Raw genomic sequence first — 20045 nt, forward strand, 5'->3', positions numbered from 1 at the left:
CGTGTACGTACGTCGACGCTACTCTCAGTTCGCCCCAGCTTCCCCCCCCCCCATGTCCTCAAGTCCATTCTCTATGTCTCCATCTTTATTCCTGCCCTGCAACTAGGTTCATCAGTACCATTTTTTTTTTTTTAGATTCCATATATATGCATTAGCATACGGTATTTATTTTTCTCTTTCTGACTTACTTCACTCTGTATGGCAGACTCTGGGTCCATCCAGCTCACTACAAGTAACTCAGTTTCATTTCTTTCTATGGCTGAGTAATATTCCACTGTATATATGTGCCACATCTTCTTTATCCACTCATCTGTCAGTGGACATTTAGGTTGGTTCCATGTCTTGCCTATTGTAAATAGTGCTGCAGTGAACATTGTGATACATGTCTCTTTTTGAATTATGGTTTTCTCAGGGTAGATGCCCAGTAGTGGGATTGCTGGGTCATATGGTAGTTCTGTTTTTAGTTTTTTAAGGAACCTCCATGCTGTTTTCCATAGTGGTTTTATCAATTTACATTCCCACAAACAGTGCAGGAGGGTTCCTTTTTCACGACACCCTTTCCAGCATTTATGGTTTCTAAGAAGATTTTTTGATAATGGCCATTCTGACCAGTGTGAAGTGATACCTCATTGTAGGTTTGATTTGCATTTCTCTAATGATTAGTGATGTTGAGTATCTTTTCATGTGCCTCTTGGCTATCTGTATGTCTTCCTTGGTGAAATGTCTATTTAGGTATTCCACCCATTTTTTAACTGGATTGTTCGTTTTTTGATATTGAGCTCCATGAGCAGTTTATATATTTTGGAGACTAACCTTTGTTGTTGCATTTGCAAATATTTTCTCCTGTTCTGAGGGTTGTCTTTTTGTCTTGTTTATGGTTTCCTTTTCTGTGTAAAAGCTTTTAAGTTTAATTAAGTCCCATTTGATTATTTTTGTTTTTATTTCCATTACTCTAGGAGGTGGGTCAAAAAAGATCCTGCTGTGGTTTATGTCAAAGAGCATTTCTCCTATGTTTTCCTCTAAGAGTTTTATAGTGTCTGATCTTACATGTAAGTCTTTAATCCATTTGGAGTTTATTTTTGTGTATGGTGTTAGGTAGTGTTCTAACTTCATTCTTTTATGTGTAGCTATCCAGTTTTCCCAGCACCACTTATTGAAGAGGCTGTCTTTTCTCCACTGTATGTTCTTGCCTCCTTTGTCGTAAATTAGGTGCCTATATGTGTGTAGGTTTATCTCTGGGCATTCTGTCCTGTACCATTGATCCATATTTCTGTTTTTGTGCAAGTACCATACTGTCTTGATTACGGTAGTTTTGTGGTATAGTTTGAAGTCGGGGAGCCTGATTCCTCCAACTCCGTCTTTCTTTCTCAAGATTGCTTTGTCTATTCGGGGTCTTTTGTGTTTCCATACGAATTATAAACTTTTTTGTTCTAATTCTGTGAAGAATGCCATTGATAGTTTGATAGAGATTGCATTGAATCTGTAGATTGCTTTGGGTAGTATAGTCATTTTCACAATATTGATTCTTCAAATCCAAGACCATGGTATATTTCTCCATCTGTTTGTCATCTTTGATTTCTCTCATCAGTGTTTTGTAGTTTTCTGAGTACAACTCTTTCACCTCCTTAGGCAGGTTTATTCCTAGGTGTTTTATTCTTTTTGTTGCAGTGGTAAATGGGAGTGTTTCCTTAATATCTCTTTCTGGTTTTTCGTTGTTGGTGTGTAGGGATGCCAGAGATTTCTGTGCATTAATTTTGTATCCTGCAACCTTACCAGATTCATTGATTAGTTCTAGTAGTTTTCTGGTGGCATCTTTAGGATTTTCTATGTATAGTATTATGTCGTCAGCAAACAGTAACAAACAGTTTTACTTCTTCTTTTGCAATTTTTATGCCTTTTATTTCTTTTTCTTCTCTGATTGCTGTGTCTAGGACTTCCAAAACTATGTTGAATAAGAGTGGTGAGAGTGGACATCCTTGTCTTGTTCCTGATCTTAGTGGAAATGCTTTCAGTTTTTCACCATTGAGTATGATGCTTGCTGTGGGTTTGTCATATATGGCCTTTATTATGTTGAGGTAGGTTCCCTCTGTGTCCTTTTTCTGGAGAGTTTTTGTCATACATGGGTGTTGAATTTTGTCAGAAGCTTTTTCTGCATCTATTGAGATGATCATACGGTTTTTATTCCTTAATTTGTTAATATGGTGTATCACCCTGATTGATTTGTATATATTGAAGAATCCTTGCAAAAAAAAAAATGAACAATAACAAAGTAAAAAAATAAAATTAGTCTAGGAAACTAACAGATATGTTAGAAAGAATATAAAAATAAAAGTATAGATAAATCAACAACCGGACGGTACATCAGTACCACAATAGTAAAAAAAAAAAAAAAAAAGGAGGAGGGGAAAGAAAAAAAAATAAAAGAGGGGGTTGGGAAGGCCTTGGCTGTGGAGGGCAGGGCCTAAGCAAGGGTGAGGTTTGGGCAGTGGGCAGGGCCAATGCTCAGGACCCACAGGGCTGGAAAAGGCTGTGAGGGGTGAGGCTTAGGCTCAAGGAACAGAAGGGGCCCAGGTGTGCCCCCCGCCCCTGGTCTCAGCTGGCAGGGGACCTCACCTGGGAGCCCAGCAGGCTCCCCATGCCTGAGTGGTCAGGGCAATCACCCTCCGCTCCTCTCCCGCTCCTCCCAGAGGGCCCCTCCTGCCTGCCTCTCCTGATGTCCCCAGCCTCCCTCCTATACCCCCAGCACCTACGTGGCCTGGAGGGGGCTTTGGAGGGGGGGATACCGGCTTGGGAGCTCAGCAGGCTCCCCGGCCCGTGTGGGCCAGGTGATCACCCTCCGCTCCTCTCCCCTCCTGCTCTTCCTGGAGAGTCCCTCCTGCCTGCCTCTCCTGATCTCCCCAGCCTCAGGGGCGCCAATCCTGTCTGGCCTCCACTTCTCCTCCCCCCTCAGTCCCTCTGCGTCCTACTGGTTCACTTTGGTGGTCCTCCCGTCTCCTTAGGTGTCAGAGTCCCCCACCGGCAGCCGGCAGGTGCCTTAGTGTGGGGAGATGCTAACTCCCGTCTTCCCACACCGCCATCTTCAGGAAAAGTTTTCTAGAGTAATTGACATTATAGATGTCTTTGGGTGTTTTTCTCCCTTTCAACTAAATTTTATTTTAAAGCATGTTTTATCATGTCTTGTCAAACATTTCCTTTCTGTGTTTTGATACCTCATCTTTTACCAGGGGGCCTGCGGAACAATAATTGAAACCTCTTTGCTTGCCGACTGCCTTTTTTTTTTTTTTAAAGATATTTAAAGAATAAATATGTAAAGATTATTTTTTTAAACCTAAATTTTTGTAATGTCTCTTGGATCAACTTTTATCAGAAGTAGCATACAATACTATTTTAGTGGTTGTACGGTTCTCTAGTACAATAGTATAAATATCTTCCTTGGTCTTCAGAACTCTGAAGTGTTTTAAAACCCTGTGGAAGTGCTCACGTTTTTAAAAGCTGCAGAAGCTGCCCTTCTCTGAGCTCCTACCTCAAAACACAAAACCCACATCCTCACAAAACATTTAACATACATACACATATTCCAGGCAGCCTTGTTTTTTCCACTTTTAGCTTAAGTCAGGAATTAACAGTTATGTTTATATATATTTACGAGAATTGGTTTTAACAGAAATATGTATTTCCAGTACATGTTAAATAGGTCAATATAACACATGTATATAGATGTTTAATTACAATTAAATCTGGTTAAGTATAAATTAATATAAATTTTAATCTCCCACCTGGTTAAACATACTCACTTTGTTCTTTTCCCCCTGAAATGCTGCTTAATTGACAGCAGAGAGGGTTTTTTAAAAAGACAAAAACTGCAAGGAATAAGAAAATGGGAGAAGAGCTAGCCCTTGGCAATTTTTGGAGACCAGAATTCAGACAAACATTTAGTAATTTTAGCAACCCTGAGAAAACCGGAGGAGGACCTGATTTATATTTCAAAATCCCCAGTAGGCTTTGTAATTGCCAGCTCCAGGTACCTCTGGAAGTGGAATTGAAACTGAAAACAGTAGAAGTGCTTGAAAGTCTGTTGCAGAAGCAGTTGGAGTCCCTGAGTGCCCCCACCTGCTCCCCACCCCTGCACGAGCCGGGGGCAGGGTGTGGGTTACCGTTTGGAGAGGATGAAACAGAAGGCCCGTGGGCTGGAGCGGACACAGACCTGTGGAGGAGAGCACAGAGGGAGGGAATGGCCTGGATTTGGGGCAGTCCTGCCTTTCCCTCCGCTCGGCTCCCAGAACAAAACAACGACAGCCAGACGCTTGTCCTCCTGACAGGAACTCAGAAGAGTCTTCTCTAGGAATCTGACCAGCCCAAGAAAATACCCCCCAAACTCCTGACTTCACGGGAAGCCCAGTGAAACCAGCCAGATCACTCTACAGTGAAGACAGAGCTTGAAGCCCCACGTCTGCACATAGCGCTTTCCATCAGCTTTCTCATGTCTTCTTTCAAATATGAGTGAGGAGAGGAGCTAGGAGCTAACATGGAAAATAAGAACAAGTAGAAAAAGCAATTTGTGAGAAACAAACTATACAGCAAGAAGAAAACGGAAGAGCTATTGCTGGGGTCTTCAGAGGGATAAAAAGAGATATTGTGTCCATAAAACAAGTAGAGGATGCTATAAAAGGAACATTAGAGAACAGCAGAGCTTATGAATATAAAAAAATGATAATAGAAATGGAAAATTCTAGAGGAGGGTTTGAAAATAACAAGTGAAGAAATTTCCCAGAAAATAGATTGTGAAGTCAAAACTCAAATCAGTGAGTTTTTACGATTGAAAAGATCCATCAGGTGCCCAAACCTGTGGCTAAAAATAGATCTAAGCCAAGCACAGAAATTGCAAGTTTCTAAACTTGAAGATAGAAGCTCCTATAAGCTTCTGGAGAGGAAAAAAATAGATTTCATGTAAAGAAGAATTAGAATGGCAACACTGGAAGCTAGAAGACAGTGAAGGCGGTGCCTTTTGAGCAAAAATATTTTCTGACTTAGAATTCTAAAATAGCCAAATAGCTAAGAAAGAAGATAATTTATCAGACATTCAAAGTGTCACAAAATTTATCTCCCACACGCCCTTTCACAGGAGCTACTGGAGGACGAGCTGCTCCAGAACAAGGGAATAAACCAAGAAAGATGTGAGATGCAGGAGACAGGGGACCCAAGCAAAGGAAGGCCTAGCAGATGGTGAAGGGAGACCCCCGAGACCCCCACTCAGTAGCGGGTCCAAAAGCTCTGGAAGCCAGGTCTGCAGGGAGGGTGCCTGTTCTGTTAGAATAGCACCAGGAGAGGTTGATGCAACTTAAGGTGAGTTTGGATTGAATTAGTGACGCATATGTAGAAGATGAAGCAAATCAAGAAACAAGGCAATGATAAGCCCCAAGGAAAACAAGAACATTGTGCTAGAAAGAAGAAAGGAGGCATAGTGAACTGCATGGCTCAGCTGTGAAGAGTCTTAGGAACACAAACTCCAAAATGCTCTCCATCCAAAATGAAAATCTAACTGTACTGGCAGGATGGGAGGGAGAGGAGGGGGTAGGAGGAGGGAGAGGAGGGGGTGGGGATGGAGAGAAACCTTTCATTGTGCACCTTTTCATATTGTTTTCATTTTTGAACCATGGAAATGGCTTTCCTAAGTCAAAGTTTTTTAAAGAGAATTATTTTACCATTTGTCATAGGCTTTTTGACAACCGATTTCCATAACAATGTGCTTTCTTCCCCTGTTTTTCCTCTTCAGAAATTAAAACACAGAGCACGGGGTTGTTCACCTGATATCAGACAAATAGACCTTGATGTCAACCGCACATTTAGGGACCATATCATGTTTAGAGACAGATACGGTGTGAAGTAAGTAAAGTTTAGTATTATGAACTATGAATAGCATTTACAAATAGTCTTTATCAATTTGAAATGTCAGTGTTTGGAATGTCTTGTATAGACGATAATTTTGATGCCAATTCTAAGGGTTTAAGTTTTGGTGAATCATTTGTTCCATATTGTATACAATTCAGGAGCTAATTTAACTTAAATTTTTAACCTTTGACATAGTAGGTGCTATAAAATTGCTATAAATCATTTTATGATCTGGGAATTCTTAAATATATGGTAGATACTTTTATTAAAAGTGTTAGAAAAGAAATGAGAGATTGTGTTACTTTTTGAGAGTCGTGTCAGCAATAAATACATTCTTAGACCCTTGACTCCACGCAAAGGTGAAACTAAAATAATGGGAAATACGCAAATGAAATGACTATGACAGTTTAGGAATGAAAGGTACAGTTTTGCTGACCTCCGTATCAGTTAAGGTTCAACCAGAGAAAAAGAAACCAGTAAGAGATGTAAACTAAGGGATTTATCGTGGGGAATCGGCTTACACAGTTGCAGGGACTGACTCGGCAAGTTCAGGATCTGTAGGGCGGGCTGTCAGGAGGGGCAGCTGGAGCTCTCGGGTGGGCGCGAGTGAAGCTGCGGTCCACAGGAGGAATCCCTCCTTCAGGGAAGCCTCAGATCTGCTCTTCCGGCCTTTTGACTGCTTGACCCAGGGCTTCCCAGATCATCTCGGGTACTCTCCCCTACTTCAAGTCAATTGACTGTGTACTTTAATGACATTTACAAAGCACCTTTTCTACAGCAGCACCTACATTAGGGTTTGAATAACTGGGGGTTGTAGCCCGGCCAAGTGGACACGTAAAGCTAACCATCACAGTCCACCCTTGTCAACTTAATTTCCGCATAAAGACGATAAAGGCATGCTTTGCCTAACATGGTACATCTATTCTACTTAAGACTGAAAATGTGCTAACCCCCTCCCCACGAAAAGATGCAGTGCCCTTGGGCAGTGTTTACTCTTTTTGCGTCGATATGTGTAACCTAAATTCTGTGATATAAAGTCAACTATTAAACATCTTACGTTAGATGATAAGGAAAAGAGAAGGAAGAAAACACATTAAAATATATACACAAACATATTGATACCAAAATAAGGAAATGCTCAAAACAGATATAGTCAGCAGTTCTGCGACTGGGCACGTGGTCACTGCTGGTTGGTTACTTACCTTCCCACTACCCACCCCATATTCCCTTTGCCCTCAGCAAGTGCCCTGGCTGGCCGTGGTTCTTTGCCTGGTGGGGCGACCTAAACCTTTATTCCTGAAGAGTCTGGACCATTAGCAGTCCTGCCTGAATTTGCTTGTGGAGGTTATCTGTTGACTTTAATCACAGGGTTTGGTTATACTCAGAGGCACCTTAAGTGTCTTCTGTGTTCTAGACGTGCTCCTGCTTACGTCCACTGTGTCCTAGCACCCCCTTCCCCTTAGTGGTCTGGATCAGTCCCTCCAGTCCGTACAGTCACCTCCTTCTTTGCCTGTTGATTCGGAGGCATGAGGAGCCCAGAGTGGCCGGGTGGCCATCTCGGCTTCCAGTTCAGTGGAATCATTGTGTCTCCTGGTGGGGACATTCCTCTCTTTGGAGCCAGGACCTCTAGAGCAGCGGAGCCAAGCGTGTTGTTAGTGGACCCGAGAGGTAACGGTGTGTGGAGCCACTCCCGTTCCCACCCCTGGATCCTGGGAGAGGCAACGCTGGTGCTGGAGGCTGATTTCGGGTGTATACCGCCTCCTGGGGGACATGCCTCCCCTTGCAAGGTACTTCTCGGAGCTGGCAGTGTGAGTGAGTCTTCAGAAGGCCAGTCCGCAGCTCCGTCCAGCCGGCTCCTTCTATGGGGATGATTCTATAGTGAGAGTAGTTCAGTGAAAGAGGGGAGCACATTGAAGAAACTGTGAAGCCCTTCATGCTTTTTGCTATAAATCCTTTCTGTCAAATTTAGCCTCAAGTTTAGACCGTATTGTTTAAATTTGAGCTCGGGGATCATTTCCTTATTATAGTAGTAGTTTAATCTGGATTATCTGTTTATCTTCAGTCAAACTTGTTTATTTTTTTAAGTTTATAATTTTAAAAATATGTGAAAAAAACTAAATTGTGTTCAATGTAAATTTCTTTTTCTAGGCAGCAATCCCTGTTCCACGTTCTTGCTGCATATTCTATCTACAATACGGTAAGTTGGAGCACGCCTGCCCACAGCTTTTTGAGTTGTGCTCTGAGCACCTGGAGGAGATCTTTGGGCCTCCCTCCTGACAAGGCCCTTTTGGCCTGCATTGCTTCATCTCAGGACTGGATGGTCTCCAGGTGTCTGTGGATCTTCTTGAGGCTCCTGTGGCCCCCCTGGTGTCTTAGAGCAGAGCTGGTTGGGAAGTGGAAAAACCACAGTATGACAGCAAAGCTCACTTTCCCCCTCTTTCTCCAGACTGTTTTGTTACGTTTTGTGTTGCTGTTTGTCTTGTTTTTATTTTAAGCAAGTAGGACTGGAATGAGCAGGCTAGAAGGACAGGAAGTTGTAGCTAGGTTAACTTCTGCCTGACTCGTGGTGACTCCTCATTGCCCGGGGAGGTTGCCTTTCAGGATCACATTTCATTTATTCAGTGAGGTCCAGGTGGGAGACCATATTACCTACTTGCTGTCTCCTGGAGTAGGCCAAAACTAAGCTTTTCGGTATTAGAACATGTTATTCTTAAGGCATTGATTACTCTGGGGGGAGAGAGATTTGGGGGGAAAGATCAACTAGTGTCGAAACCAGTGTAGATGCCAAATAAATGCTTGTTGACTAGATTCCAGGAAGGACACCCTGAACTTTGGGGTGTATCATTTCTGTTATACTCAAAACCTTTAAGTTACAAGGGACAGAAATTCAGTCAAATAAGGGCAAGTTAAAAAGGGATTGATTACAGGGACTTCTCATAGAAATGAAGCTCAGGGGGGTTGGAGCTGGAGAGTGAGAAGCCTCCAGTGAGAAGAGCTTCCCTTTCTCTCTCTTCCACTCTGTGGCCATGTGGTAATTCTGATTGTCTCTGGGAACTGTTCGTTCCACTGTTTCTCTCTCCAGATTGCTTTCTTTGTCTGCTTATCTGTTTTCCAAGGCTAGTATTGCACCCATGGACTCAGCATGAGCATTCTGTTCAAGTACATACCACCATCGGATTGCAGTCTCTGGCTTTATTCATTTTTCTTAGAGAAATTAGTAAATTAGTCTTGCAGCCAATTAGTGGTTCCCTGGGGCCAGGTGTCCTCTGCTCCGTCAGCTTTGGTTCACACGGCACAGACATGAATCTCTAAGGCCATGTTATAAGCAGGGATTCTGGGGGGAGTGGGCAGTTCTCAGGGAAGGAGCATAGGCTGGATAGGTACCCCACAATGTGTCTGTATAAGGGTCCAGAAGTCTAGAGGAGAAAAGACAGCAAATTTGGGAACTATATGAGGAGAGAAATTTGCCAGCATCTGAGCAAAGAAGAGGACTATTGAGCTGAGAACCACACACAAAACAGAAAAATAAACAGCCTTTACAGAAGGTGTAATGGTACTGAACAGGGCTCAGTAAAATCCGCGCAGGTTAAACTTGCCTGTACTTCTTCATTTATTCTCCAATACCAGGTGCGTTCTTTGATAGTATGTGGCTCAGTGCTGTTGAGATTGTAATATTCCTCTATAGAATTTCCATTAGATAATGTGTTTAGGCATTTTCTGATTATTTTCTACATCAGTTTTTTATATGTGCATGTACATGTAATTCGATCTGAAAACCCCCAGTTTCTCTGTGCTCATTTTCTCTTTAGGAAGTTGGATACTGTCAGGGGATGAGCCAGATCACAGCTTTACTCCTCATGTATATGAATGAAGAAGATGCCTTCTGGGCCCTGGTCAAACTGTTCTCGGGCCCCAAACATGCCATGCATGGTAAGAAAACCCCATAGTTGATCATCAGCAACAAACAAGGGAGGGAGAAAAAGGCAAATTCAAACAAAGTCAGACTTTGGAAGATGCTTGGTAGGGTTAAGTCCAAAAAAATGTTTAGGGGCTTCTTTAATTCATTAGTGTTTGTTACTAGTTTCTTATTTAACTCTTCTCTATTTCTAAACTTTTCTGTTCACATTTATATTCCTTCGTGTTTACTACAAAGTATACTGTTGACATTTTAAAACTCTTTCCTTACTTGGCCCAGTCAGGAGAAACTAATTTACGTTTAGAAGAATTTAGGAAAAACTGAATTATTGAGAGCTTTTGATCAAAACTTTTAGACAGTCATGCATTCAGTGAAATGTCTACTATTGACTGGATATTATGATGTATACTTCTTTGTCAAAGAATATTAATTGAGAAACACTTAGGTGTTTAAAGGAAAGGTACACTGTAATTAAGTAGTTTTGTATGTCATGTGTGTGTTTCACTTCTTTCAGCCTTAAAGTTGACTCCATTTTACAGTAAAAAGGCTGATAACATATTCTGGGCACTTTATTATTTAATATTTCAAAACGTGCATAATTTTTTGGTTTTCAAGTTAGAAGAAGGTTTTTAATAACGTTTTCGTTATATTTGCCAAGCATATGCAGTAAACTTTACTTGCGAGAGTTTGGATTGCAGCTTCTCTTGGAAATAAAAGTGGCATTTGTTCATATAATGCAAAATTATTCTCCCAGTGCCACTGAGTGTGATAATACCAAATTAAAAACAGTTTTAACACTAATCACTCTGAGAATGGATCATCTTAGTTCTGTTTGTGAATGTTAAAGCTCTATGTGGTAGCGAACCTGCCACATATTAAAGTAATATTTTAAATTTTCAAAAGTATGACCTTCCATAGTCCATAGTTTATTAAATCTCACATTCTAACCATATGGTTATTGTGGGGGCATTGTGTGTGTGTGTGTGTCTGTCTGTCTGTCTGTCTGTTTCTCCCTCAGTGTTCCCTGTGAATCTTTTAAAAAATAAATACTATCTGCATGATAACTGTTTCTGGTCACTTTACATCCCATAAAGAGACTCCAGTAGTAAGACACATTATATTGAGCTGCCATCCAATAGACAGTATCATTTCAAAAGGCATCTTGAAGAAGAATAACTCTTCCTTATCAGTCTTCATTTTGCTTTACCCTGAGATGGTGTTGCTGATATATCTTGAAGTACAGTGGAATGTTACGGTTTAAGCAGTATGTAATTATGTGGAATACCGCCCAATTTTAGAAAATTCATTCTTTTAAACAAACCTGATAGCTTGCTTTCAGTAATTATTGTCACCAGTCTAATCTATAAAGCAGTATTAACTTTACTATCCTAACATATACATTACCAAAGCAGTTTAGGTCATTATTGTGGGTAAGTTTGTACGTAGAGATATTTGTTTCAAGGTGTGCCTGTGAAGTTATATAACTGAAGGTTACCTCAGTTCTTTGCATTTCCTATGTGAAAAGTGGTATCACTTACAAATGTGTAGAATAAAGTGAGGGCTGAAGAAAATGAGATTTAAAATATCAAGTCTGGGACACCACTGAAAAGTGAAGCAGAGTTGGGTATCTTAGCACCCTTGAGCACTTGTGTATTACTGAAGGGATTGCCTTTTTCAAAATCAGACTTTTTCTTGAAATTCTTCCAACTCCCATTCCTATCAAATTGACCATGAAAGTGGCACAGAAAGAGAGACATGGATTTTTTATGGACTCACTTCACTGGACAGTGTTACTAAGGAGGAAGTTGCTGTCTGGGAAATTCTACACGCGCCTTAGAAAGCGGAGAATTAGCTAAGAAGTAGCCCTTCCCTGCAGATTATAAAGCTGTGTTTCCCAGCAGTGTGTTCCTTGGGTTCTTGGAGGGACGTAGTTTCACTTTTTGGAAACAGGTGTGCTGTGCGGAAAAATGGACTCCAAGAGCCAGTAAGGCTGGGAGATGAGCTAAACGAAGAAAACCAGGTTTGTTTAGTCCATAAAGCAACTTAGAAACATTCAGAAGTTCATATGCCTTGTGAACATAGGCAAGAAAGGTATATATAACACACAGTATTTCTCCTGGATTCTTTTAAAAACAGAACATTTAGTAACATCTTTCGAAGTTAAGTAGAACCCAGGTTGGAAAACGCCAATGTGGATAAATCATAAATTCATTGTGTATGCATCCTTTTTAACAGATTATATAGAATATCTGAAAGGAAATTTTCGAATGAAAATAGATGTAAAGTTCCATGACTTAAATACACAAAATTAATACTACCCATTTACAGTTACTTCCTAGAAATCTTATAGATTATATTGTATAATCAGTTGGGATAGAATATATCAACATCGATCATATAGTACCCGTATGTTTTAGCTGATGTTAAGTATCACTTATAGAAAGGATTAAAAAGTGATAATAACCTTGGCATGGTACTGGAGTAAGCCTGAAAAGGGTAATAAAATGTTTGTTATGTAATGTATTAATGGTAAAACAAAATAAGTAATCAAGATTAGAATAACTTATAAAAATGTGTACATATAAGACATGACCCAGTACTTCAAGAGAACAGATAATCTTGATACATGGCCTCAGTTTCCATTTTTTCTTAGTTTCCCTTTTAATTCAGAAATATTCTGCCCTCTTTCATACTTTTACAAGAATATAGAAGATCCTTAGCAAACACATACTAGACTGTAAGTTTCATTAACCAAAGCTTATACACAATTGTTTCCTTGAAGGGGAGGAAAAATATCTGGGTGATTACTGGGTTCGTTGTTCTTGTTGTTGTTGACAGTTAAAAGATGAAAGAAGTATGTTGCACTTTAAAATAGAGATTTCTGTTGGTATTGTTTATGAAGTATTGTTTTTATGTTTATATTCTAGGATTTTTTGTCCATGGTTTTCCCAAACTCTTGAGGTTTCAAGAACATCATGAAAAAATACTGAATAAATTTTTGTCCAAGCTTAAGCAGCACTTGGTAGGTAGATGTGACTTTGACTTACACCCACCTACACCAAGAATAAAGCTAGAAGACTTGAGTGCAGCCATTGGTCCCAGTTACCCTATTGATTTATAGTCTTGTCCATGTCATTTACTGAGCAGTTGTAATTCCCAGTTGTTCAAAGGATGTTAGATTTGTGAAACTTAGTACGGATGAACCATCACAGCCCTAACTCATAGAATCAAACTTTGAAGCTGACATATCCCAACAGTATAGTTTCTAAGGATGTGTGATTTCTCAGTGATTTGGGAGGTTTTGTAATCACACTAAGATATTTTAAGGGTCACACAAACTCATCCTCAGTGAACCATATACATGCTGTCCTGTAAAACACGGTAATTTAGTAAAGCAAGGATACGTCCCTTTAGAATATATTAAAGAGAAGCAAAGTGTTGTATTACAATCCTATCTTATGAAGGGCTTATTCTCAGGGTGATTTTCAAAAGTAAAATTGAGGGAGAAGAGGGAGTCAGGAGAGAAGAAGTGGAACTACTCCAGCACGAAAGAGATTTGTAATGACTGGTTTTGCTTAGCTGTGACAGCTACCTCCAGAAACCTGCCTAACTTTTAGTATTATATTGTCATGTTTTGTGTGCTGCAATCCAGAAGTTGTGAAGTCTTTGTTTTTTCCAGGATTCTCAAGAAATCTACACAAGTTTTTACACAATGAAATGGTTTTTTCAATGTTTCCTTGATCGGGTGAGTATTTATTTACAAAGCCCAATCATAAAATTACAAATACCAGCCAAGGGCAAACTGTTAATCTTATTTCTGTTTTGTTTTAATTGTAGACTCCCTTTACACTAAACCTCAGAATATGGGACATCTATATCTTTGAAGGAGAACGAATTCTTACTGCTATGTCTTACACAATCTTAAAATTACACAGAAGTAAGAAAATGTTTAATTATAAAGATTTCACAAAAATCTAGCCTTGTTTTAACTTTGATTTCTCATTACCCACCCAAATTCAAATTCATTTTCTTTCAGTAATGAGTTTAAAAAATTCTTGGAAATCAGTGAAATTATCTTCAGTTGGCACTTTACTTTCATTGGTTCTTCCTCATGAGCAGAAGCTTACTACATTGGAAAACGTCTTTGATTTTTTTCTCTACATCATTTTCATCTTCACACTTCAGTGGAATGCAGTGTATACGTTTCACTAATAATAATATTCCTGTTAGTTATTTGTTTCCACGGGGGATCCCTTATTTCTTTTCATTGGTCTGAATCTCAGGTTTGTAGTAGGAAAAGGGAGAGACCAAAGAAGCCAGGCCCCTTAGCTAAAAGGGCTAGTGAGGACATTTTTCTTTACTGTGTCCTTCACCCAGGAAAAAAGCATCCAGCCCCACGCCGTAGACCAGAGATGGGGAACCTCCAGCTCATCTCCCTGTTTGGCTGCTTTGCGGCCTCTGAAGCAAGTACAGTCCATGTCCACAGTTGCCCAAATGTAACACAAGGCTTTTAAAAGCCTTCAGTTCCAATATTTCAAGGGCTCTGTAAATTTGGTATGCTGTGCCTTAAGTCAAGGAATTCCTTAAGTCAAGGAATGAGAGTTTCTCTTTATGAATATGAAGAACCTTATTCGTCTTAAAGTCTCAACCCAACCTTAAAACTTTGGTGACTCTTCTTGTAACAATGCAGAGAAGAGAGTCACTAGAAGCTTTGGAACCTCACACAACACTTCCAGCCTAGGGCACAGCCTAGGTTCACGTTTGTTGTATACTCTGCATCTTATCTTGTTCTTGAATGATCATCTCTTCAGTTGCCCCCATAACTTATAAGCTAATTGAGTGCTTGGGGTCATGTTTTATAGTTTTTCTCCCTGCTGTGCTTGGCTTTGTTCTAAGAATGTGTTAGCTACTTTGATATGAGATTGCTTGATTGCTTACTTGAAAAGCGTGGCCTTCAGGAGCACCAGATTATCCAAATTCTAGGTTGGAATGAAACTTTAAATCCACGACTGTATAGTTTACTCTGAAAGAAGAGGATTCAGAAGTGTTGTGGTCCATTTCCCTCGCTCCTCCAACACGCAAACCACAGCACCAAGACGAAACAATTTGGCAATGAATTATCTCCCAAGACTCGGGGTCTATCATAACCACAGGAAATCAATCAATCAATCAGTCTCTCCTCTCACCCCCTTTACTTCTTTTCTCTCTTTCTGGATTATGAGCTGACAAAAATGTAGAGCAAAAGCATACTCTTAGTGTACTAAACATCATTAGTTTAGTTTACATTAGTTAGTTTAAACGTTATTAGTTTAATGTTCCCTAAGCAGTGAGAAAGTAAAAACATGATGTTATATTTCCCTATAGCTCTCTTCCTCCTCTTAAATTATGTTTTACTTCAGACTCTTACTTAACTTTGACAAGTAAAAAGTTTCTCTACCTTTTGTAAATAAACTTTAAGCATAACAGTTAGTTTATATCCTACCATGTCATTAGATTAAATAAGCTGTGGAAAACCTTTGCTGCTGTGTATTTTTTCTTGTTAGGAAGACACAGCTCAAGGACTTACATGAAGTTCCTTCACCATATAAACCTTCAAAAACTGTCTGGACCAATAGTTAGCTGAAGCTCGTAAGATTTTTTTTCTTGTTTTTTTCCCTGATGGCCTTACCAATATTTAGAGACATTGTTACTTAAAAAAAAAAAAAAAAAATCACACAGTGATTTTAAACAGTAAAAAAAAAATTAGAAGCAACCTAAATGCCCAATATCAGAAGACCAATTAAGTAAAGTATAGACCGTACAATACAATGGACTCTTACATAGTTAATGATAGTGGTATAAAATCATGTTTGTTGAAGTGAGAGGTATCAGTGATGTACGCCATCGAGTGGGGGAAAAACAAGGAGGTGAATAACATGGAGAGTATCATTTATTTTTGTAAATTGATACACGTGTACATACATCTGCTTGTAGGTCATTGGCTGGTAGTGGATCTTAGCTGATTTTTACTTTCTGCTTTGTATCTGTAATTTGAATTTTTTCATAAATAGAAATACAAATAAAATTAATAATCCAGATTTTTGAGAAATTCTGAGGCAGTTAAAATGCAGACCTAGAAGTGGATGTGCCTATAGCAGTTGGAGCTCCGTATCAGTGAAGCAGAAAGCGCACATGTCATCCTGGGTGGCTCTGGGGGAATATTAATACCCAGGTCCGGTTATTCTTACACCAACGAGAAGGTATTTAGCAGCATTTGCCTGTCCCCAAGCCCCCAGGGGTACCTGCTTTTCTCTGTGACTGCTTTAATATCAGAAAAGATGTTCGTCTTACTCAGTTTCGGTGAAATTCACAAGGCCATGTATAAATTATGTGCTGTGCCCTTTTAAAAACATACATCAGAATAGAATACATTATATTCTCAACCTAAAGTAGCTGTTGTTTACCTTTTTCATCCTTTCTCAGAACATCTTATGAAATTGTCTATGGAAGAACTTGTGGAATTTCTTCAGGAGACCTTGGCAAAGGATTTTTTCTTCGAAGACGACTTTGTAATAGAGCAGCTCCAGATTTCTATGGTAGAACTAAAGCGGGCAAAGTTAGACCTTCCAGAACCTGGTAAGGAAATAGCCAGACTCTTATTGTGTAACTTACAATTAAGATTGGAAGACACGGTGCAGTTAATTAACATGGGCCATTTCTGTTTGAAAACAGCAGCATACTTGTGATGACATCATGTAAATCAGATTTCTTAAAATCTTCGATTTTAAGAAAAATTGAATAAACATATTAATTAAATCTGCCTCTCCTAATAGAGTCCCTACTTAAATTTAGGAAGTTTGATATACAAATAATGTTATTTCAACAGAAGTGACCATGGTGCTTTAAGCTACCATAACAATAAGCGCTTTTTACTTTCATCATCTCATTTTGTGGAACCATACGCAGTAACAGAGCAAGTAAAAGTCCCATTTTCTAGAAGAGGAAACTGATACTAAAATGCTAACTCTGAAGCTGCAGAACCTGCAGACACAGCATAACTGCTGCCACTAGAGTCCGAGTTTCCTGACTGCTGATCCAGGGCTCTTGGCAGTATGTTGCAGTATAAATAATATATGTTATTCACTTATTTCAAAACATCTTCCAGTACCACCTGTTAGGTTTTCTGCTAGGTGCTCTGTTGGGGATTTAACTGAAAAGAAAGACGTGCTTCTTGCTCTCAGGGTGCACAGAGGAGAGACAGAATTTACACAATAATAATAGAGTGTGGATAGGGTCATAATAGAGCTAGAAACAGGATAAATGGGGGAAGATGGATGGAGGGTGATACCGGGTGAGTGGAAGAGAAAAAAAGAAAATGTGGAGAGATCACAGTAGAAAGAAGTTTTAAGAACACACCTTTGCTAAAAACCAAGATGCTCTGCTTTTAGTTATTTAATTGCAAGGGGTCTAATCCGTGTTCTCCGAGGTTTGTTCTGGGTCTTCAGGATTCACTAGAAAACAAGCCGTCACAGCAGTAATGGAGTGTGGGCCTGGGCCCTGCGAGACCATCACCTCTGCTCTGGAAGGTCACCCCTTTCTCGTGCAGTGTGATGATGTCCCTTTTCTACTAATTCTTTCCTGTAGCAGGGAATGTATTTGGAACAGCAGTTATAAACTATATTCTTGCTATTCCAACATTTATTTATAAATGTCTTGCCTACTTTTAAAAAGAGTTTAAGACAAGTTTTAGTAAAAGACACATAAAGAAAAAAATATATGTATATAATAGAACTATTTAAACACGAGAATAAAATGTCAAAACCTGTGTAATGGAATGGGATGATTTAGCATCTAACTAGCAGCTAGTATGTATTGAATGCTTGCTCTCTGCCACATACCACATGCACTGTCTCATTTAATCCTTAAAATAACTTTAAAAAAAAGTACTCGTCCTCATCTTACACATACGGAAACCTGGTATCAGTCGTTTGTAAGATCTTTTACTAGGAAATGGTAGAAAGGGGATGGAGAGTAGGGTGGGGATAAAAGGAGAGGGGTGGATAAATAACAACGGGAACACTGGTTGATGTTGCTCTGCTCATGCTGGCGGTTAAGGGGGAACGTGGTGAGGGGGCTCCGCACCACCGGGGCCTCTGACCCGGTCCACCCTGCTGAGTGCACACGGCTTGGCTTAAGCCTTGTCTCCTTCCTGAAGACTCGGCCACTCCCCCGCCTCCCCAAAGCCGCAGAGTTTGGTCACCGGTATTTTGTGCTGGAACCGTGCGTGCCGTGCCCCGTGTGTGCATCTGTCCCCACACTCGCTCACTCACTGGGCGTTACCCCCGTGTCAGTTAGTTTGATGTCTGCACTAGACAGTAAGTTCCTGGAGGACCATGACCGTGTCTTCATGTCGCCAGCACCTAGGGTAGTGCCTGGCATAGAGTAGGCATTCAATCGATATTTTTTAATGAACAAATGAAGCTATAATGTGTTTTTTAGGATATAAAAACCTATCGTCTGCAAAAGGTTAGCGGGAGGCAGTTTTTGGAGGTGATGGAACCTTTCTGTATCTCGACCGCACACACAGACAAGTCAGTTTAGTTATGTGTTCTGTCTCACTTTTTGAGGGTTTGAGTGCGTTTTCACTTCTATTTGTTTGTATAGGGGAAACTGATGTTACACATGCACAGCAGTTTGTACTGTGTTTGTGACTTGAAACCCTAGGAAACACACAGTACAGGTTTTAAAAATTAAGTTATTTCACAAAGATCTATTGAATTTATGTGGCATTAAAATAGGTTTATAAAAATAAATGTGTTAAATAATTGTATCCTTTCAGCTTCCCTTATCTTTGAAGTTTAATCTGCTAGAAAGAAAGTCCAGCCTATGAGCCTAACTACAATAATTTTTTTGGATTTTTTAAAACTATCATAGCTATAATTTTGAAAGCATACTGTATTTCTTTTGATCACCTTGTTGAAAGCTGTAATAGTGTTTGAATTGTATGTTCTTCTGGCTGATAGTACATTAAACAGAAATAAAACTGCTCTATTTTTCAGATATAAATTTGAAATCAGTAATTTTGTGACAATATTTGAAACCTCAAGTGGACTTAATATTTAATCTGGAAAAAGGAATAAGATGATTCTGTCCCAGAAGAATTTTCCTGACAGTGGCCCCCACCATTTCTCACTGAAAACCGTTAGAACAGTCAGAGTACATGTATTCTGTTGTTGAAATTTAAAAGTAGAAAGTTGCTCACAGGGAAGAGCATTGAGAGCGCTTTCCTGTAGTTACGTGTCTCTCCTTGGGCGCAGAAAGCTGCTCATGTCTTCGGAGGCAGTCTGTGAGACTTGTAGTTGCGTGTGGTGTCCACTGGGTGGTGACAGAGACCTGAGTAAGATCAGAGATGGACCAGCCCAAAGGGGCTTGAGACTCTCTTTCCCGTATTTCTTTAGGGATGCTTGGGAGTATTCTTTTCGGTGGCTTTTCTTTTTTTTTTTTTTTTTCAAGGAAAAAAGTTATTTAAGAAAAAATTATAAGCATTTTTGCATTTATCCTGAAATATATCAAGCTATAGTTCCTTTTTTTTTTTTTTTTTTTTGAGCAGAGTAGTCTAATTGTTGGCACTGGCATAAAAATACTCACCACTCACATAATGGAACACTAGTGAAAAATATCATTTAAACTCCTGGTTTTCAGGGGAAGAAGGGAAGAACACAATTTTAGGCAGGGAGCTAGAGTGGGGTGAGCAAAAACAATGTTATGTCTACCGAAAAGAAGTCCAGAATGAAAGTGTGGATAATATTTATTAGTACTTATTGCCTGTTTATAGCCATCTGTTTTGACATCAGTTATGCTTGAATCTTTTAGACTCAGTTGCTTAGGGGTGAAAGGAGATACTTAAACCAAAGGCCAAGTACAGCGGTGTGTGTTTTGGGGGACAGGTAGTTCGAGTAGGTTAAGGTGTATATGAAGAGATTGTACAAGAATGTTTAATGATATTTGGATCTACTTTTGTGGGAAAGGGCAGAGGATATTTATTAGCATATGAAAATATGACGATATGTACTTCTTGGAGGGTCTGCCTAGTACAGCTTCAGCTCAGGGAAAGTTCAATAACTAATCTTCACAGAAGAATCGCCTTACAAGGACGTTGGGTAGATTTTTCTTCTTGATTTTGTACTTACACACAGAGGTCAGCTCCCCCAGGCGCAGGGCCCTTGGGTTTTGGTGCTGTGGTTGCCGAGACTCGGCCTTG

The 20045-nt window shown here is 39.8% G+C and overlaps 1 protein-coding gene across 4 annotated transcripts in view; it reads left to right on the forward strand.

Moving 5' to 3' along the window:
- USP6NL (USP6 N-terminal like) overlaps positions 1–20045 on the forward strand; it is a 149231-nt gene that overhangs the window by 120051 nt on the left and 9135 nt on the right. For all 4 annotated transcript variants that reach the window (XM_081229207.1, XM_081229208.1, XM_081229210.1 and 1 more), the window contains 7 exons: positions 5774–5883; positions 8038–8086; positions 9699–9819; positions 12733–12827; positions 13485–13550; positions 13643–13742; positions 16268–16420. In XM_081229207.1, the coding sequence (XP_081085333.1) occupies positions 5774–5883; positions 8038–8086; positions 9699–9819; positions 12733–12827; positions 13485–13550; positions 13643–13742; positions 16268–16420 (694 nt within the window). The remainder of the gene's footprint in view (positions 1–5773; positions 5884–8037; positions 8087–9698; positions 9820–12732; positions 12828–13484; positions 13551–13642; positions 13743–16267; positions 16421–20045) is intronic.

This window comes from Mesoplodon bidens (genome assembly GCF_964165515.1).
Source record: "Mesoplodon bidens genome assembly, chromosome: 3".
Lineage (NCBI taxonomy): Eukaryota > Metazoa > Chordata > Mammalia > Artiodactyla > Ziphiidae > Mesoplodon > Mesoplodon bidens.